The 14,317-nt window shown below is 54.8% G+C and overlaps 1 protein-coding gene across 2 annotated transcripts in view; it reads right to left on the reverse strand.

Moving 5' to 3' along the window:
* The window catches only part of GABRB3 (gamma-aminobutyric acid type A receptor subunit beta3), a 28,057-nt gene extending 25,122 nt beyond the window's left edge, over positions 1 to 2,935 (reverse strand). Inside the window, exons 1-3 of one of the 2 annotated variants that reach the window (XM_008161380.2) lie at positions 2,856 to 2,935; positions 2,114 to 2,205; positions 1,810 to 1,877 (exon numbers count right to left, since the gene is read on the reverse strand). In XM_008161380.2, the coding sequence (XP_008159602.1) occupies positions 1,810 to 1,877; positions 2,114 to 2,205; positions 2,856 to 2,935 (240 nt within the window). Of the gene's footprint in view, positions 1 to 1,809; positions 1,878 to 2,113; positions 2,206 to 2,320; positions 2,401 to 2,855 lie in introns of those variants that run through there. The other variant, XM_008161379.3, reaches the window with a different exon arrangement.
* Between the last annotated feature and the right edge of the window lie 11,382 nt (positions 2,936 to 14,317).

Genomic DNA, 14,317 nt, shown 5'->3' on the forward strand with positions numbered 1-14,317 from the left:
AAGGGGCCCAAGAGCCGCACATGGCTCTCGAGCCGCAGTTTGCCCACCACTGGTCTGGGACAACACAATACTGTGTAGAGTTCTTACAGCACCACATCATCAATATGTTTTCTTCCCTTTGCCATCCAATTAGAACACTTTTGACACAATAATCCACTAAATATTCAATTAACTTCCATAAAAAAATTGTCTTCTCTCGAGACTGTAAAGTCCCCAATTAAGAAAACCACAGACTACACAGTAGATCCTAAATATATGACTTGTGTGGTGGTTGTTGTTTTTTCTCTCTAGACCATAAACTATAGCTTTTGGACAGAATTATTTTTACAAAATCACACAAAAAAATGTATACTATGCATGATGTTAATTTTTAATGTAATGTATGTAAAGTCATATTCCTTCTGGGTTTCTTTCTAGCACTTTTATTGTTATCATGCCTTTTATAGAAATGGCTGAGGTGAGTGCAAGGTAAATTGTTGTGTTTTTTGTTTACATCACACATTGTAATTTAAAATATTTAGGTTCAGCGTGAAAATTTGACCAAAAAAAAAAAATAGTTTTGCGGGGCCAAAGATTTCTTCCTGCAGAACCCACAGTGGTCTCTCGGCTTAAACCTATGCCGCTCCGCACGCCAAATCCTAGCTTCCGTGTGTTTCTACACGTCTGCGTTTCTGTGATTGATTGATTGCAAAGTTTCTCGAAATACTGTCCACAGAGTCCCTGCCTCAGAACAGTCAGGAAGCATCCGTTTTCAATGCAGAGACCGCAAGCTCCCCCCCCACAACCCCCCGCTGGACCGGAACCACCAGCGCGTGAGCGCCTGGGAGCCTGCATTTGAGAACGCGTGTGCCCACGTGTCTGGGGCACACCAAGCCCAGGAACCTATCGCGTCCGTCGGAACCCACGTCACGAGCTCGGTATGTGGCCGAAGGAAAAGTTGCCAAGCGATCGCTCCCCGAAGAGCACCGTTTCCCAAGGCTGGTTCCTACCAAAGTGTCCACTCCACAGAGAAGGCTTTCCAAACGGCACGCGCTGCAGTTCCACCAGCCGATGAAAGGGGTTCTTTGGCCCCGTGGTTCTGCCCTGTGGTCCCGAGCCAACGCCTTAACACCCACCCCACACACAGTCGCATCTCGGGACGGGGGTCCCCCGCCTCCCACGGGTCGGGACAGGGAGCCCCCTGCGCGTTCACAGCCCTTTCCGTGACGAGCAAGGGAGCCTGGCCTCCCTTGTCAGAGCAGCCCGGCCTTCAGCACCTCTGACAGCGCCTGGCCCAGCTGGGCGCGCCGTTTCCCCGCCCCTGAGCCGGCCCTCCAGAAAGGCCGCCGACACCGGGGAAACTGAGGCACCCGGCACCCACAGGCCGCCGCCCTGGTCCTGGCCAGCTGCCTGCATCGCTTCCCAAAAGGACACCAAAGGCACCCGGAAGACGGCTCGGCTCGCCCAGCATCCGAGCCACCCCCACGGCTCTCGCCTGCTTCCCGGCTCCCCGGCGCCTGTTGCTAAGGAGGCGGCCTGGGAACCGGGAACCCGGTGCAGGAGGAGCCGGCAGCCGCCAGCGGCGGGGCCAGCCGAGCGCTAGGCCGGCCGGGGACCCCTTCCTTCCGCGGGGAGGCTGCACCCTCCGCGCCGCTGCGATGGCCCCTCGCCCCCCGGGCGGGCGAGGTAGCTGCACGCGCAGGAGGCCGGCGCCTCGGAGCCCGGAGGCTGGGCCCCGGCAGAGGAGGCCTCAGGCCCGGTCCTGTGGACGCGCTGGGCCCGGACGGCGGCGCAGGGTCTCGGGGCAGCCCCCGGAAGGCGGGCACTCACCATGTTGACTTCGGACACCATGTCGATGCTGGCGATGTCGATGTTCATCCCCACGCAGACCGGGGGCCCTGCGGGAAGCGCACGACAGGGGCATCAGCCGGGCTCGGGCCTGGGAGTGTGGGGGGCTCCGAGGAGGCGGGGGGAGGGGGGCTCCCGAGGAGGGGGCGCAGGAGCAGTGTCCCCCACCCCACCCCCACCCCTCGCCGTGGCTCGGAGGAAGCGGACCCCGCCTCCCTCGTCCACCCAGGCCGCCGGTGCCTCGGCGCGCTTCCCCGCAGCGGCCGGCCGTGCACACCCTGCTTACCCCCGAAGTCGGGTCTCAGGCGGATGTCGTAGCCTTTCAGCAGCTTGTCCACCGTCTCCTTCACGAAGGACATGTTCCCCGGGTCGTTCACGCTGCGGGGAGAGGGGAGAAGGGGGCCCGGGGAGCGGGGTCAGGCGGCGGCTCGCGCGCCAACGCTCCGGGCGCAGGGCCCGCTTCCCGGCCGGCCGTGCAGCCACCCGACCCTACCTCTGCGCGCAGCACACCACCGCCACCAGCACCGGGGCCGAGAAGAAGCGGAAAAGCCTTCCTCCCGCAAAGCCCCACATCCCTCCGCCGCGCCCCGGCACGGGGGAGGGGGCGCCCCGCCGCCGTCGCGACCCGCAGCCGGGGCTGCTCCTGCTGCTGCCGCCGCCGCGCTGGCCCGGAGCGGAGGAGGGCGCAGGGGGAGGGGAGCACCGAGGGGAGGAGCGCGGGAGCGAAGGGAGGAGGAGGAGCAGGCAGGGCTGGCCGAGGCGGAGCGGCCGCCCCGTGTGCCCGGCCCTCTCGGCGCTCGCTCGGCGGCCTAGGCCCCGGGAGCCGGCAAAGGGAGGAGGCGCGCAGGGACCACGACCCGCTCCCCCGGGCCGACCGCTCACGAACACCCCCCCCCCCCCGCCCCGTTCAGCTGCGGTGCGGAGACGGCCCCGGGTGCAGCCCCCGTGCCGGGGACCGCGGGACCGCGCGCCGGGGCGTCTCCGGGCCGGACCGAGCCGCCGGCGCCCCGGGGGTGGCCCTGCCTCACCTGAGGGGCTCGGAGCCGCGCGTCCCCAGGGCCCAGCAGAGCCAGAGGGGCAGCAGGAGGGCCAGGGCCCCGGAGCACATGGCGCCGCGCTGCTCCGGCCTCGCGGGCTGGGATCCGGGCTCCGCTCTCCCCCTCCGCCACGGAGGAGTCGGCGCCGGAGCGGGGATCCCCGCCCCTGCCCCCACCCACGGGCTTTCCCGCCCTCCTCGTCCTCCGGCCCCCAGCATGGCGGCCCCGTTAATTATACATGCCCACTAAGACCATCTTATTAAAAAAACCCGGTTCCTTCACGGCTCCCCTCACCCCGAACATTTCAGGGGGCCCTGCCCTACCCCCACCCTGTGCTCACATGTGTGCACTTACATGCGGTGTGTGGTCAGGAAGTTGGGGTCCTGTCAGATAGGGGGTCCGCCCCAGCTGTGGGGAAATAACACGCCCTGGAGCTGTCCGTGGTGTTTAAGTCAAACCAGGGACCTTGTTTTCTTTTTCTTTTTTAAAAAATATACTTTTTAAAAATTGATCTTTAGAGAGAGAGAAAGTGTGAGGGATAGAGAGAACCGCCAATGAGAGAAACATCCTCTATCGCTGCCTCCTGCGCACTCCGCACTCCACACGGATGGAGCCCACAGCCCCGGCTCCCGGGCCCAGCGCTGGGCCAGGCACCCGGTCTTCCCTGGGACCAGCCCCACCCTTCGGTTCTCAGTAGAAGACCGATGTCCACCACATCCACCTGACCCGTGTGAACCCGTGTGCCCACGGCCCTGGGTTCTAGTCTTCTCCGCCCCAACCCCCAATGTATTATTATTGCTTTCAGAGAGGAAGGGGGAGGGAGAGGGGGAGAAACCTCCATGATGAGAGAGGGTCATTGACCCGCTGCCTCCTGCGCGCCCCTCACTAGGGATCTTGAGCCCACAAGCCCGGCCTGTGCCCTGACTGGGAATCGAACCGTGACCTCCTGGTTCATGGGCTGATACTCAGCCGCTGAGCCACGGCGGGCAGTTGTATTTCTCTTTAGTGAATGATGCTCAAAACGTGTTCCCGGCGCCGCTGATTCTCACAGTGAGGGCGGTGGTCACACAGGCCCACCTGTGGTAACCCAACGCCACCCCCAGATCAGGGTCACTTCATAGTCCCAGGGCCATCTCGGACCTCAGTGAGTGGTGAATAACAGATAACGACGCCTCTGTATGACCTCTTTTCCTTATAGAGCTTGAGGGGTGTGTGTGTGTGTGTGTGTGTGTGTGTGTGTGTGTGTGTGTTTTCCTGTTGTGCCGACTCCATAGAGGTAAATATCTAAATCCGGACTCTTCTTCGCCAGCTGGCACGGCTCTCCGCATTAATTTTAAATATCACTGCCCTTTTTAAAAATCAGCAATTGTATTTTTGGAACAGAAAAATGTGACCACAGAACCTGAAGGGTTGGGATGGGAAGACAGTGAGAGATAAATACGGCTCTCTGATGATGTTTTTTTCCGGAAAGATCTATTGACAACCCCTTTGGATTCTGTGTCCCATTGGTGCACCATGGAATTATCCAGAAAAAGAGGTCTGCATTTATCACGCCTTCCCATCCACACGCGTGTTTCTATTTCTCCTACGTGTACATGTGCCTCTTGTAGGGAAACAGTCTGCAGGGGACCCCGGCCGTTGAAAGAAAGCAATGCAAAACCACAAAGTCACAAATGCTGTGGTTATCCAACCGGCACCACCTCAAATCCAGGCTCCAACCAGTCAGGCTCTCTGTCTTATTTTATTTTTGAAATATATTTTTATTGACTTCAGAGAGGAAGGGAGAGGGAGAGAGAAATAGAAACATCCATGACGAGAGAGAATCATGGATCGGCTGCCTCCTGCAGGCCCCACACTGGGCATTGAGCTCACAACCCAGGCATGTGCTCTGACCGGGAATCGAACCGTGACCTCCTGGTCACAACACTCAACCCCTGAGCCACTCTGGCCGGCCTTAACATTCTTTAAAAATCACCATCGGTTGCGGGTATCACGCACGAAGGAAAGCGTTCAATGTATAATTAGATGAGTCTTGACAAATGTATGAGCCAGTCTACATTTCTTCTCTCCCCCAATGCCCTCACTCCTCGCACCTCCATGCCTTTCTCAGTTGCGGACAAGCACTGGCCTGGGTCCCGTCCCTGTAGACCTGCCGCCTGTTCTGGCCTGGCCGATGAGTGGCACGATGCGTTCTATGTCCGTTTATGCCTGGCTTCTTTCCTTTAGTACAGGCGTGGGGACGTCAGCCCACGGACCAGAGAAGGCCCATGAAACCGTTTGGTCTGGCCCTGCCAAGGCACTGGGGGTGAGTTCATTATTATTATTTTTTAATGTATCTTTTTATTGTTGGTAGTATTGCAGCTATCGCCCCTTGAGGGGTGAGTTAATGAAACGTTTGTCCAAATCGAGCAGGCTGATGTTTCAGCTGATCATTTTGTATGCCCCCCCCACACACAGCCCGAATGATGTTGTGACTATTTAAATGGCCAGTGGCAGGAAAAAAAAGTTCCCCGCGCCTGCTTTCCTGCGACGCTGCCGATCCCCAGGCACGCTGCTGGTGCAGATTGATGGCTGGCTTCCTCCGCGGCTGTGTGGGGTCCGCGTGCAGCCCTCCCGAGACTGGCCTGTCCCCGCATCTGTTGCTGGACCTGTCTGGCTTTGGCCTGTGAGGAATAACAACTCACCCACAGGTCTGTGGATGGACAGATGGTTTCATTTCTCTTGGGTGAAAAAAAAAACCCCACAAAAAAACAAAACCTGGGAGTGGAACGGCTGAGTCATATGGCAGGTGAATGTACCGCTTCAAGGGAACTGCCCCCAGATTTTCAATTTCCAAAATATTGAAGGGTTTTTCATTTCCCCGGAAACGCATGAGAATTGTGGCTGCTCCATACCCTCTTCATCCGTCATAATGGATGGATAACGCCATCTCACTTTTCCTGATGGCGTGTGAGGGTATAAATACATTGCATTTACGTACTGGCCACTCATATCCTTTTTCTGTTTTTAAACCCTCACCAGAGGATATGTTTTTCATTGATGAGAGAGAGAGAGAGAGAGAGAGAGAGAGAGAGAGGGAAACATTGACCCACTCGCTCATATCTTCTTTTCAGATAGATAAGATTGTTTGTTGTTATTGATAATCCTCACCCGAGGAGATTCTTTCCATTTAGAGAGAGTGGAAAGGAGGGAGTGAGGGGGAGAGAGAGCAACATCAGTTAGTTGCCCTCTGCACATGCCCTGATCGGGGCCAGGGATCGAACCTGCAACTGAGATACATGCCCGTGACCGGGAATTGAACCCGAGACCCTCGGTGTGCAGGCTGGCACTCTAACCACTGAGCCAGAGTGTCCTCCTGTTTTATTATTTACTAGTGGCCTGGTGCACGAAATTTGTGCAGGGGGGGTGTCCCTCAGCCTGGCCTGCACCCTCTCCAATCTGGGACCCCTTGGGGGATGTCCACCTGCCGGTTTAGGCGGCCGGACATCCCTCTCACAATCCAGGACCGCTGTCTCCTAACCACTCGCCTGCCTCCCTGCCTGATGGCCCCTAACCACTCTGCCTGCCAGCCTGCTCTCCCCCAACTAGCCCCCCCTGCCAGCCTGATCACCCCCAACTGCCCTCCCCTCCTGGCCTGATCGCCCCCAACTGCCCTCCCCTCCTGGCCTGATCGCCCCTAACCACCTCTGCCTCGGCCCCGCCACCATGGCCTTTTCCGGAAGGTCTCTCGGTCTAATTAGCATATTACCCTTTTATTGGTATAGATGGTTCCCAGCATTCATTTCTAAGTAACCAGTCTGCCATTCACTGCTAAATCCCACTTGATGTTTAATGCAACAACCTTAGCACAGCCCAGTCCCACCCCCAAACTCTCTGCCTTTTTTCTTATATTTTTACTTTCCTATGTTCCAGATACCACAGCAGATTGTTATTGCTATAAATACACTTTAAGGAATGTTTTTAAAAGGAAATAATTCTTTTATAGTTACCTATTCATTTGCTGTTTCTAGCATTACTCCTTTTTCAAGGTTCTGTCTGACATCATTCTCCTTTGGGCCAAAGGACTTCCTAGGACATTCAGGCTCACGACAAATTCTTGTCGCTTTTCTTTTTTCTTTTTAAATGTGTTTTTATTGATTTTAGAGAGATCGAGGGAGAGAGAGAGAGAAACATCAATGAGAGAGTAACATTGACCTGCTGCCTCCTGCACACCCCAAACTGGGGGGTCGAGCCCACAACCCTGGCATGTGCCCTGACCGGGATCCAAACCGGTGACTTCTCGGTTCCTGGACCTCCTAAAAGAAATGCATGTGTTAGAACTGGAAAGTCAACCCCTGAGCCACACCGGCCAGGCAAAGGGATAGTCTTTTGCTAAAGTCTTTTCATGCAAATGAGTGCCCACTGGGCTTCCCGGCGGGTGGCTGGTGCTCTCTCCTTGACATCACAGGGTGCCCAAGACATGGAGCTGAGCCCAGAGGCCTAAGAACAGCACCATCTGCATTTTCTCTGCCTCTCCTCTGCCACTTGCTCAGCACCTCACACGTTTTTCGATACGGCATTGCGTCCATCAGTCACTGGCCAGAGAACCCTCATCTGGGGAGGAACTTGTTTCTCAGGAACCGAACCTGAGACAAGCGGAGAGAGAAGGCCTGCTTGGTCACCTCTGGGGCCAAGGGGAGGGGGGACGGTGACTGACGGGCAGCGCGAAGGGAGGGTCTGAGGTCCCTCTGATGTCCTGGTCCCCAGGCTGGCTGGTGGCTGCATGGTGGTGTTTACTTGTAAGGACTTATGCTTTCTCTTTAAGATGTATGCACATTTATGGACAGGCATCCATATATATAAACGTTTCTCAAGGGCACACTCTTCCATCGTACGGTTCTGCTTCCAAGATGTTGTCCTGCCTGGACAGTGTGGCTCAGTAGGTAGAGCTTCGGCCTGTGCACTGAAGGGGGTCCCTGGTTCCATTCTAGTCAGGGGCACTTACCTCAGTTGCTGGCTCGATCCCCGTGCGGGAGGCAACCAATAGATGTGTCTCTCTCACATCGATGTTTCTCTCTGTCTCTCCCCTCCCTTCCACTATCTCTGAAAATTAACGGGAAAATGTCCTCGGGTGAGGATTAACAACAAACACCCACAAAACAAACAAATGAACAAAAAGCTTTTGTCCTAAGAAATTACTTGGATGAATAAACAAAATTACATGTACACAATAGATAAGAAACTGAAATGACATTTAAGACTAAATTATGACTTCTACCCAAATTACTGAACGACTGTAGTTCAAGTTACAATTCCTAGAATCTGGATATGTGGAAATAAAGAAGGAACAGAGGGAGGGAATTGTTAGCCCTTCACACAGAAGAGCTTTAAACGTTAACAAGCAAAGGGCCCAGATGAGGTCTGGGCGGGCGGTTTAGTTTGGGCACCGGGGGCGGTTGTGTCTAGAGAAGTTTTCACCCCGACGTCGGTTTTGTAGATGAATTTATAAAGATAAACACGATTTTTATCAGATAATTCGTTTCCATTAAATCTGTCTTCAAAAGATTTGCTGCAAAAATTTGTTCTCGGAACCTGTTTCTTTCCATAAGAATATCAGCTGGAGATCGTGCATTTATACACATGAAATTATTAGAGAGGAATTTTTCCTCCAGGGGGGGAAAAAGCCATCTTAAAAAAAAAAAAAGCAATCTAACAGCACAATGATGAGAGTAAGTAATATATATAATATTTTTTTTCTAACTCTGCCGCTAAATAGCTGTGTGGTCCCGGGCACGCCTAATCTTTCTGAGCAATCTTCTCAAATGTGCAACATAATGACGTGACGTTTGAAATGGCTCCGAGTGTTAAAACACACTTCATTTTCGACTTGGATGCACTTGGTTTTAGAATCAGGTGTTCTATCAGAATTCAAGAAACCATTTTATTTGAAATGGTAGCGACATTGCAGAAGGTAAATTAAGGGGGTGCCAGGTATGACTGTTATTATTTCACTTCTGTCTGCCGCACCCCGATGGTAGCAGGTGCCCCGAGCACAAAGCAGGTGGGGCGAGGGAAGCCGGGGAGCTCGCAGGACGGGGCTAGAACGCGCGCCTCCCTCAGCCGTTGAGGGCTGCACGGAGGCATCGCGGACTCACCCGGCTTCATAAATGGCGTAGAGTGTTCCGTGTTCTTTGACTGCATTCCTGGAAGATGGAAATAAAGGGAGGAAGAGGTGTAAGCTCCCAGTGCATTGCTGACATCTGAAATGTCTTCTATGAGCGTGTCTGCATACGTGTCTATTGGGTAGGAGATAACTCCACTTGTGTTTTTGTGAAATTCAAGAAATAATATATTTTTAAATTTTTTATTTTATTTATTGATGTTTGAGAGAGAGACAGAGAGAGACAGAGAGACATGGAGGTGAGAGAGACACATCTGTTGGCTGCCTCTCACACACGCAACCCGACCAGGACCGGGAACTGAACCTGTGGCGACCCTGCATGGCATGGACCGGCGCGCTGACCATTGAGCCACCGTCCAGGGCCCCCCTCTCGCCCTATCTTCACCCTGAACTTGACTCTTCCCAAGTGCAAAATTACCCACAGTTCCGGGAGCACACGTTACTTTATAGGAGTGGACCCTGGGCCTAGTGCATTCTCCCCTCGCCCCCCATTCAACCTGTTGCCAACCTTGTGGGGACCCTGGTTTTCATGGTACAGCCCCCTCCGTCACCCTACCCACAAGGACACAGCCTCCCTCCCCTCCCCGACCTCCCGTTGCAGATGGGGACGGGGTGGGGGGCTCCAAGGCACACGGTCAGTCTATTGCCTGGCGTCCCCAAGTTCAGCCGTTTTAGGCTGCAAAAGAAATTCCTGTTGAGCCTGGTCCAACAGCACTGGGGTTCTGTGGGACTGGGGTGCCCCCTGCTGCCTTCCACGCTCGCTCTCTTTTCTGCTTTTGCTCGATGTCACTGGAGAAACCGAGCCAATGGGAGTTCAGCTGGCAGGCTGTCATCTCTCGGCGGGGGGGACGCTGACTTCCTATTGGCACACAGTTCCTGACAGGGTAATACATAGACTCCTAGACGGGGAGTTTCTGGGAGACCGGGACACAGCTCCCTGGCTCACGAGCGCCCAGGTCCACCAGACCTGGGACTCGGGGCGCCTCCGGATATCGGAGAGGGGAGCCCGGTCACCACCTCATCCCGGGGAGAAGGTGAGTATTTCAACCCCCTCGCTCCCATACCTTGTCACCCATTCCATTTCACTTGAAGGTAATGGCCATCACCTGCATGAACAAGCCTCGGGTAGAAAAACCCACCCCAGAGCCCGGGCGTTTCACAGATCACTCATCCGAAGGCCATCCAGGCACCTGACGCCCGTCACTCACAGGTCTGACGGAGACTGGCTTCTCTCCTCTGTATTTCCCTTTTTTTTTTTTTTTTTTTTTGCAAGAAGCGCTCTAGAACTTAGCCTGGTCCGTGGTAGAGCTTCACGCTCACTGCGTATCTGAACTCTACGCACTGTGCATTTCCTCACGCTGCTTCATGTGCTGAGGGCACAGCAGCTCCCTGGTGTCTGACTGGGGATTCTCACACCTCGAGGTAAAAGGGATGTTTGGGTTGATGAGAAAATGCATGATGTTGATTCTGAGTGGTTTTTACATCGGTTTTTTTTTTTTCCTTCCAGTTGAATTCATGAGGGTTACCTTGGTAAACAGAATTGTATAGACGTAAGGGGGTGCAGTCTTGTGGGATTCTGGTTGTTGTTAATGGAATGGTTGTTGGTTTGTTTTTTAAACTTAATCTGAGTGGTCTCTGCCTTGAGGAACTAGAAAAGGAAGAAATGCATGTGTTAGAACTGGAAAGCCTTCCCCATGAGCATCTTACGTACTTTCCATGTCAGCCCTGGCGTCTGTGTTTCATTTCCAGGATCCGATAAGCCCTCGATTCAGAGTTCCTGAATCCTGAGCCTAAAGGTCTGTTCAGAACGACACCCCTGCAGGTTTTTGATGTTTGTGTATTGCGTCCTTTTCCTGGGATTCCTGACATGTATTCCCAGTTCCTCACTGTTGAGGGAAATCTTAGGATATTTGGAATTTGCAAAAGCCCCAACAGGTTGCTTGGGTTTTATTTTATTATTATTATTTGAGGGAGAGAGAGAGAAACATGGGCTGTTGGCCCCCCCCCCCTCCCTAGTTATGCATTCACTGGCTGCTGCTGGTGCGTGCCCTGCCTGGAGAGCTGCTCTGCAGGTGTGACGTAGGGGATGACGCTCTACCCAACTGAGCCATCCGGCCATCTTGTTTGTGCTGCTTGCAAAGGGCCCCCTCTCTGCCCAGACGCCACGAGGCGTGTGCTCACCCATAGGAGCTGCACCCCTGAGCCAGACACACACGTCACCCCGAGATGAAGCCCCTGTGTACATGGGCCCCAGAGAGAGGGCTCCCAGATCAGCTGACCCACCACCACTTGTTGTTGACAGGCGTTTTCTCATTTTAAAAAAAACAAAACACAACACAAAAATGGCCCTTTTGCCCAGCCAGTGGTCAGAGCGTTGACCTCTGAGCCAGGAGGTCACGGTGCGATTCCCAGTGGGGGCACATGCTGGGGTTGGGGGCTCAGCCCCCAGTGTGGGGGCCTGCAGGAGGCAGCTGATCCATGATGTTCTCTCACCAATGACGTTTCTCTCTCTCTCTCCTCCCTCCCACCCTCCCTCCCTCTCCCCCTCTCCCTTCCTCTCTGACGTCAGTAAAAATACATTAAAAAAAGAAAAAAAAGAAAAAAGAAAGAAAGGCCCTTTAGGAAACCCTCAATGTATGCTGCAATTAAGTCAGTGTCAGATTCTAACCTAATCCGCTTGGGCTCTGCGCTCCCCGCCCGTCGCAATGAATTGCAGATGCACTGGAGCCCAGGGTGTGGGTCCTTTCTGAAGCGCAGAGGCAATGCAGACATGGGGGGGGGGGCGCTGTTGAGGATGAAGCCACGACGTGGCCAGGTGAGGGAGGGGCTCTCCTTGGCCCTAGAGGAGGAGCGTCATTGGCTGCCGCAATGGCCCCCCTTTTCTATCCCTGCTCCTAAAAGGGGGGGCAGTTGTTATTACAGGGGGGCACTCCATAGGCTCAGGAAACCAGGGAGACTGCGCCCCTGGACCCCACAGGACACCTGCTACGTAAGGCCACTGCACCAAGACCCAAGCCATAGACACAACCCAGGGAGGCAGCTCAAAGGAGGAGACACAGAGACACGGGAAGAACAGGACAGACCCCCAGGAAAAAAATGAACCAAACACGACCGAGACACGTCATTCACCAGGGGGCAGAGTTCAAAACACCGGTCATCAGGGCGCTCCGAGAATTTAGGAGGAGAGCGGAACTCGGGGAGGACTTAAACCAAGAGATAGGAGACGCAGAGGTGGAGAGAGACAACATAAAAAAAGCCCGTTACAAGGATTCAGCAGTAGGTTAGACGAAGCCGAGGAGTGAGCCAGACATTACCAAAGGTAGCCGGTCACACCCAATCAGAACCACAAAAAGGAGAAGAAAAAAAAAATCCAAAAAAATGAGGCTCATTTAAGGGTCCTCGGGGACCTCAACACATAACAGCATTCACAGCCCCCGGGTCAAAGAATGGAGAGAGCAAGGGACTGAGAGCCCACTTGGAAGGAAAATAATGGCTGCAACTTCCCTCACCTGGGGACCCAAGAGGCCCTCCCAGCACGCACCCCAGGGAGAATGCCAAAGATCCAGGACAGGCAGCAAGAGAAAAGGGGGTAGTGACCCGCTAGGGGGCTCCCCTCACTTCTCAAGAGCAACTTTGCAGCCAGAAGAAGGGGGTGGGGTGGGGGGGTGATGGCAAGAAATAGTCAAAGCGATGAAAAGCAAGGACCCACAACCGAGACCACTCTACCCAGCGAGGCTGTCATTTAGAAAAAGCGATTACAGGAAAGGTTAAACAGCTTCTGTGAGGAAAAAAAAAAAAAAAGATCAAAATACCTACATCCCTATCCATCATCAATTTTAAAATGTAAATGGATTCAATGCTGCAATCCGAAGGGGGGGGGGGGGGGGGGAATGAATGGATAAGAAAACAAGACCCGGACACAAGATGTCTGCCTACAAGATTCTCACTTCAGCTGGAGAGACACACAGACTCAACGTAAAGGGGATGGAAAAAGACATTTTATGCAAATTGGGAGGAAAAAAAAAAAGCTGGGGTAGCCATCCTTAGGCCAGACAAAACAGACTTTAAAACAGAGGCTGTAACCAGAGCCCAAGCAGGACCCAGCCATTGTGGTTCTGGGTGTTTCTTTGAGGAAACACATTAATTCTCAAAAAAAAAAAAAAAAGACACGTGCATTCCCATGTTCATGGCGGCATGATGGACAGGAGCCAGATAAGGAAGCCGCCTGAAAGAAGACGGTGGAATACTACTCGGCCATTAAAAAAGGGAAAAAAGGATGAAATCTCCCCATTTGGGGACAGCACAGGGGGAGCTGAGGAAGACAGACACTACGTGATTTCACCTACATGTGGAATCTAAAAAAAAAAACCTAAAAAAAAACCAATAAATGAACCAACAGAATAGGGGGAAAACAAAAAACACCTCCTAGATACAGAGAAATGGCTGCCGGGAGGGAGGGGAGGGGGGGCTGGGAGAAGGGGTGAAGGGACTGTTCACAGCAGGTGCCCAGTTATGAAACCAGCCCCGGGGGTGGCGGAGCGCGGGCCGCTGGGGGCACAGTCCGTCATCGCGCGTAACAACACAGACGTGCCCCGCGTCCCGCCCGGGGCGGTCACGTCTCAAGTTACATAAACGTTGAATCACCGGGTTGGACACCTGGAAGGGAGGTGCTGTGGTCGCTCACTTGTGGGAAAGTAACGCTGTAAACATATATATTTAAAAAAAAAAAAAAAGCAACCCCCGTGCCAGCCACAAAGCCCCCCTCCCCGAAGAAAAGAAAAGAAAAGCGAAGGAAACTTCGAGGGCCCAGGACCCCATCCCCAAAGCAGGCCACGCCGGGCCCTGCGCGCGCCCCTGCGCCCCGCGGCCCGCGGCGCCTTTGGTGAGGGTCTGGCGTCCTCTGGCGGCGCCTCCGCAGCCGAGGAAGGTTCGTCGGCGCCGCGGACCCACCGCGCGGGGTGCCACTTGGAGAGGTGAGAACGCGCGCGAGGGCGCCGGGCGCGGGGGCATCTGCAGCGCGCGGCCTGGGGCGCGGAGCGGAGCCGCAGGGTGACGGCGGGAGCGCGGGGCGCCCCAGAGCCTCGGCCGGGGACCCGCTCAGCCCTGAGAGCACCGGGCAAGTTGGCCCGGGCAGCACGGGGCGGTGACGCCGCACCGGCCAGGCGACAGACCGCGGGCAGAAGAGGACGAGGAGGCGTCGTAGCCGACGGCGCGCATCCCGGGGGTCGGCGCGCAGGGTAAGCCGCGGGGTAAGGGTCGCGGGCGAGGCGGAGAGGACGGGCGGTCCCCGTTC

The sequence above is a fragment of the Eptesicus fuscus genome, chromosome 25, assembly GCF_027574615.1.
Source record: "Eptesicus fuscus isolate TK198812 chromosome 25, DD_ASM_mEF_20220401, whole genome shotgun sequence".
Taxonomy (NCBI): Eukaryota; Metazoa; Chordata; class Mammalia; order Chiroptera; family Vespertilionidae; genus Eptesicus; species Eptesicus fuscus.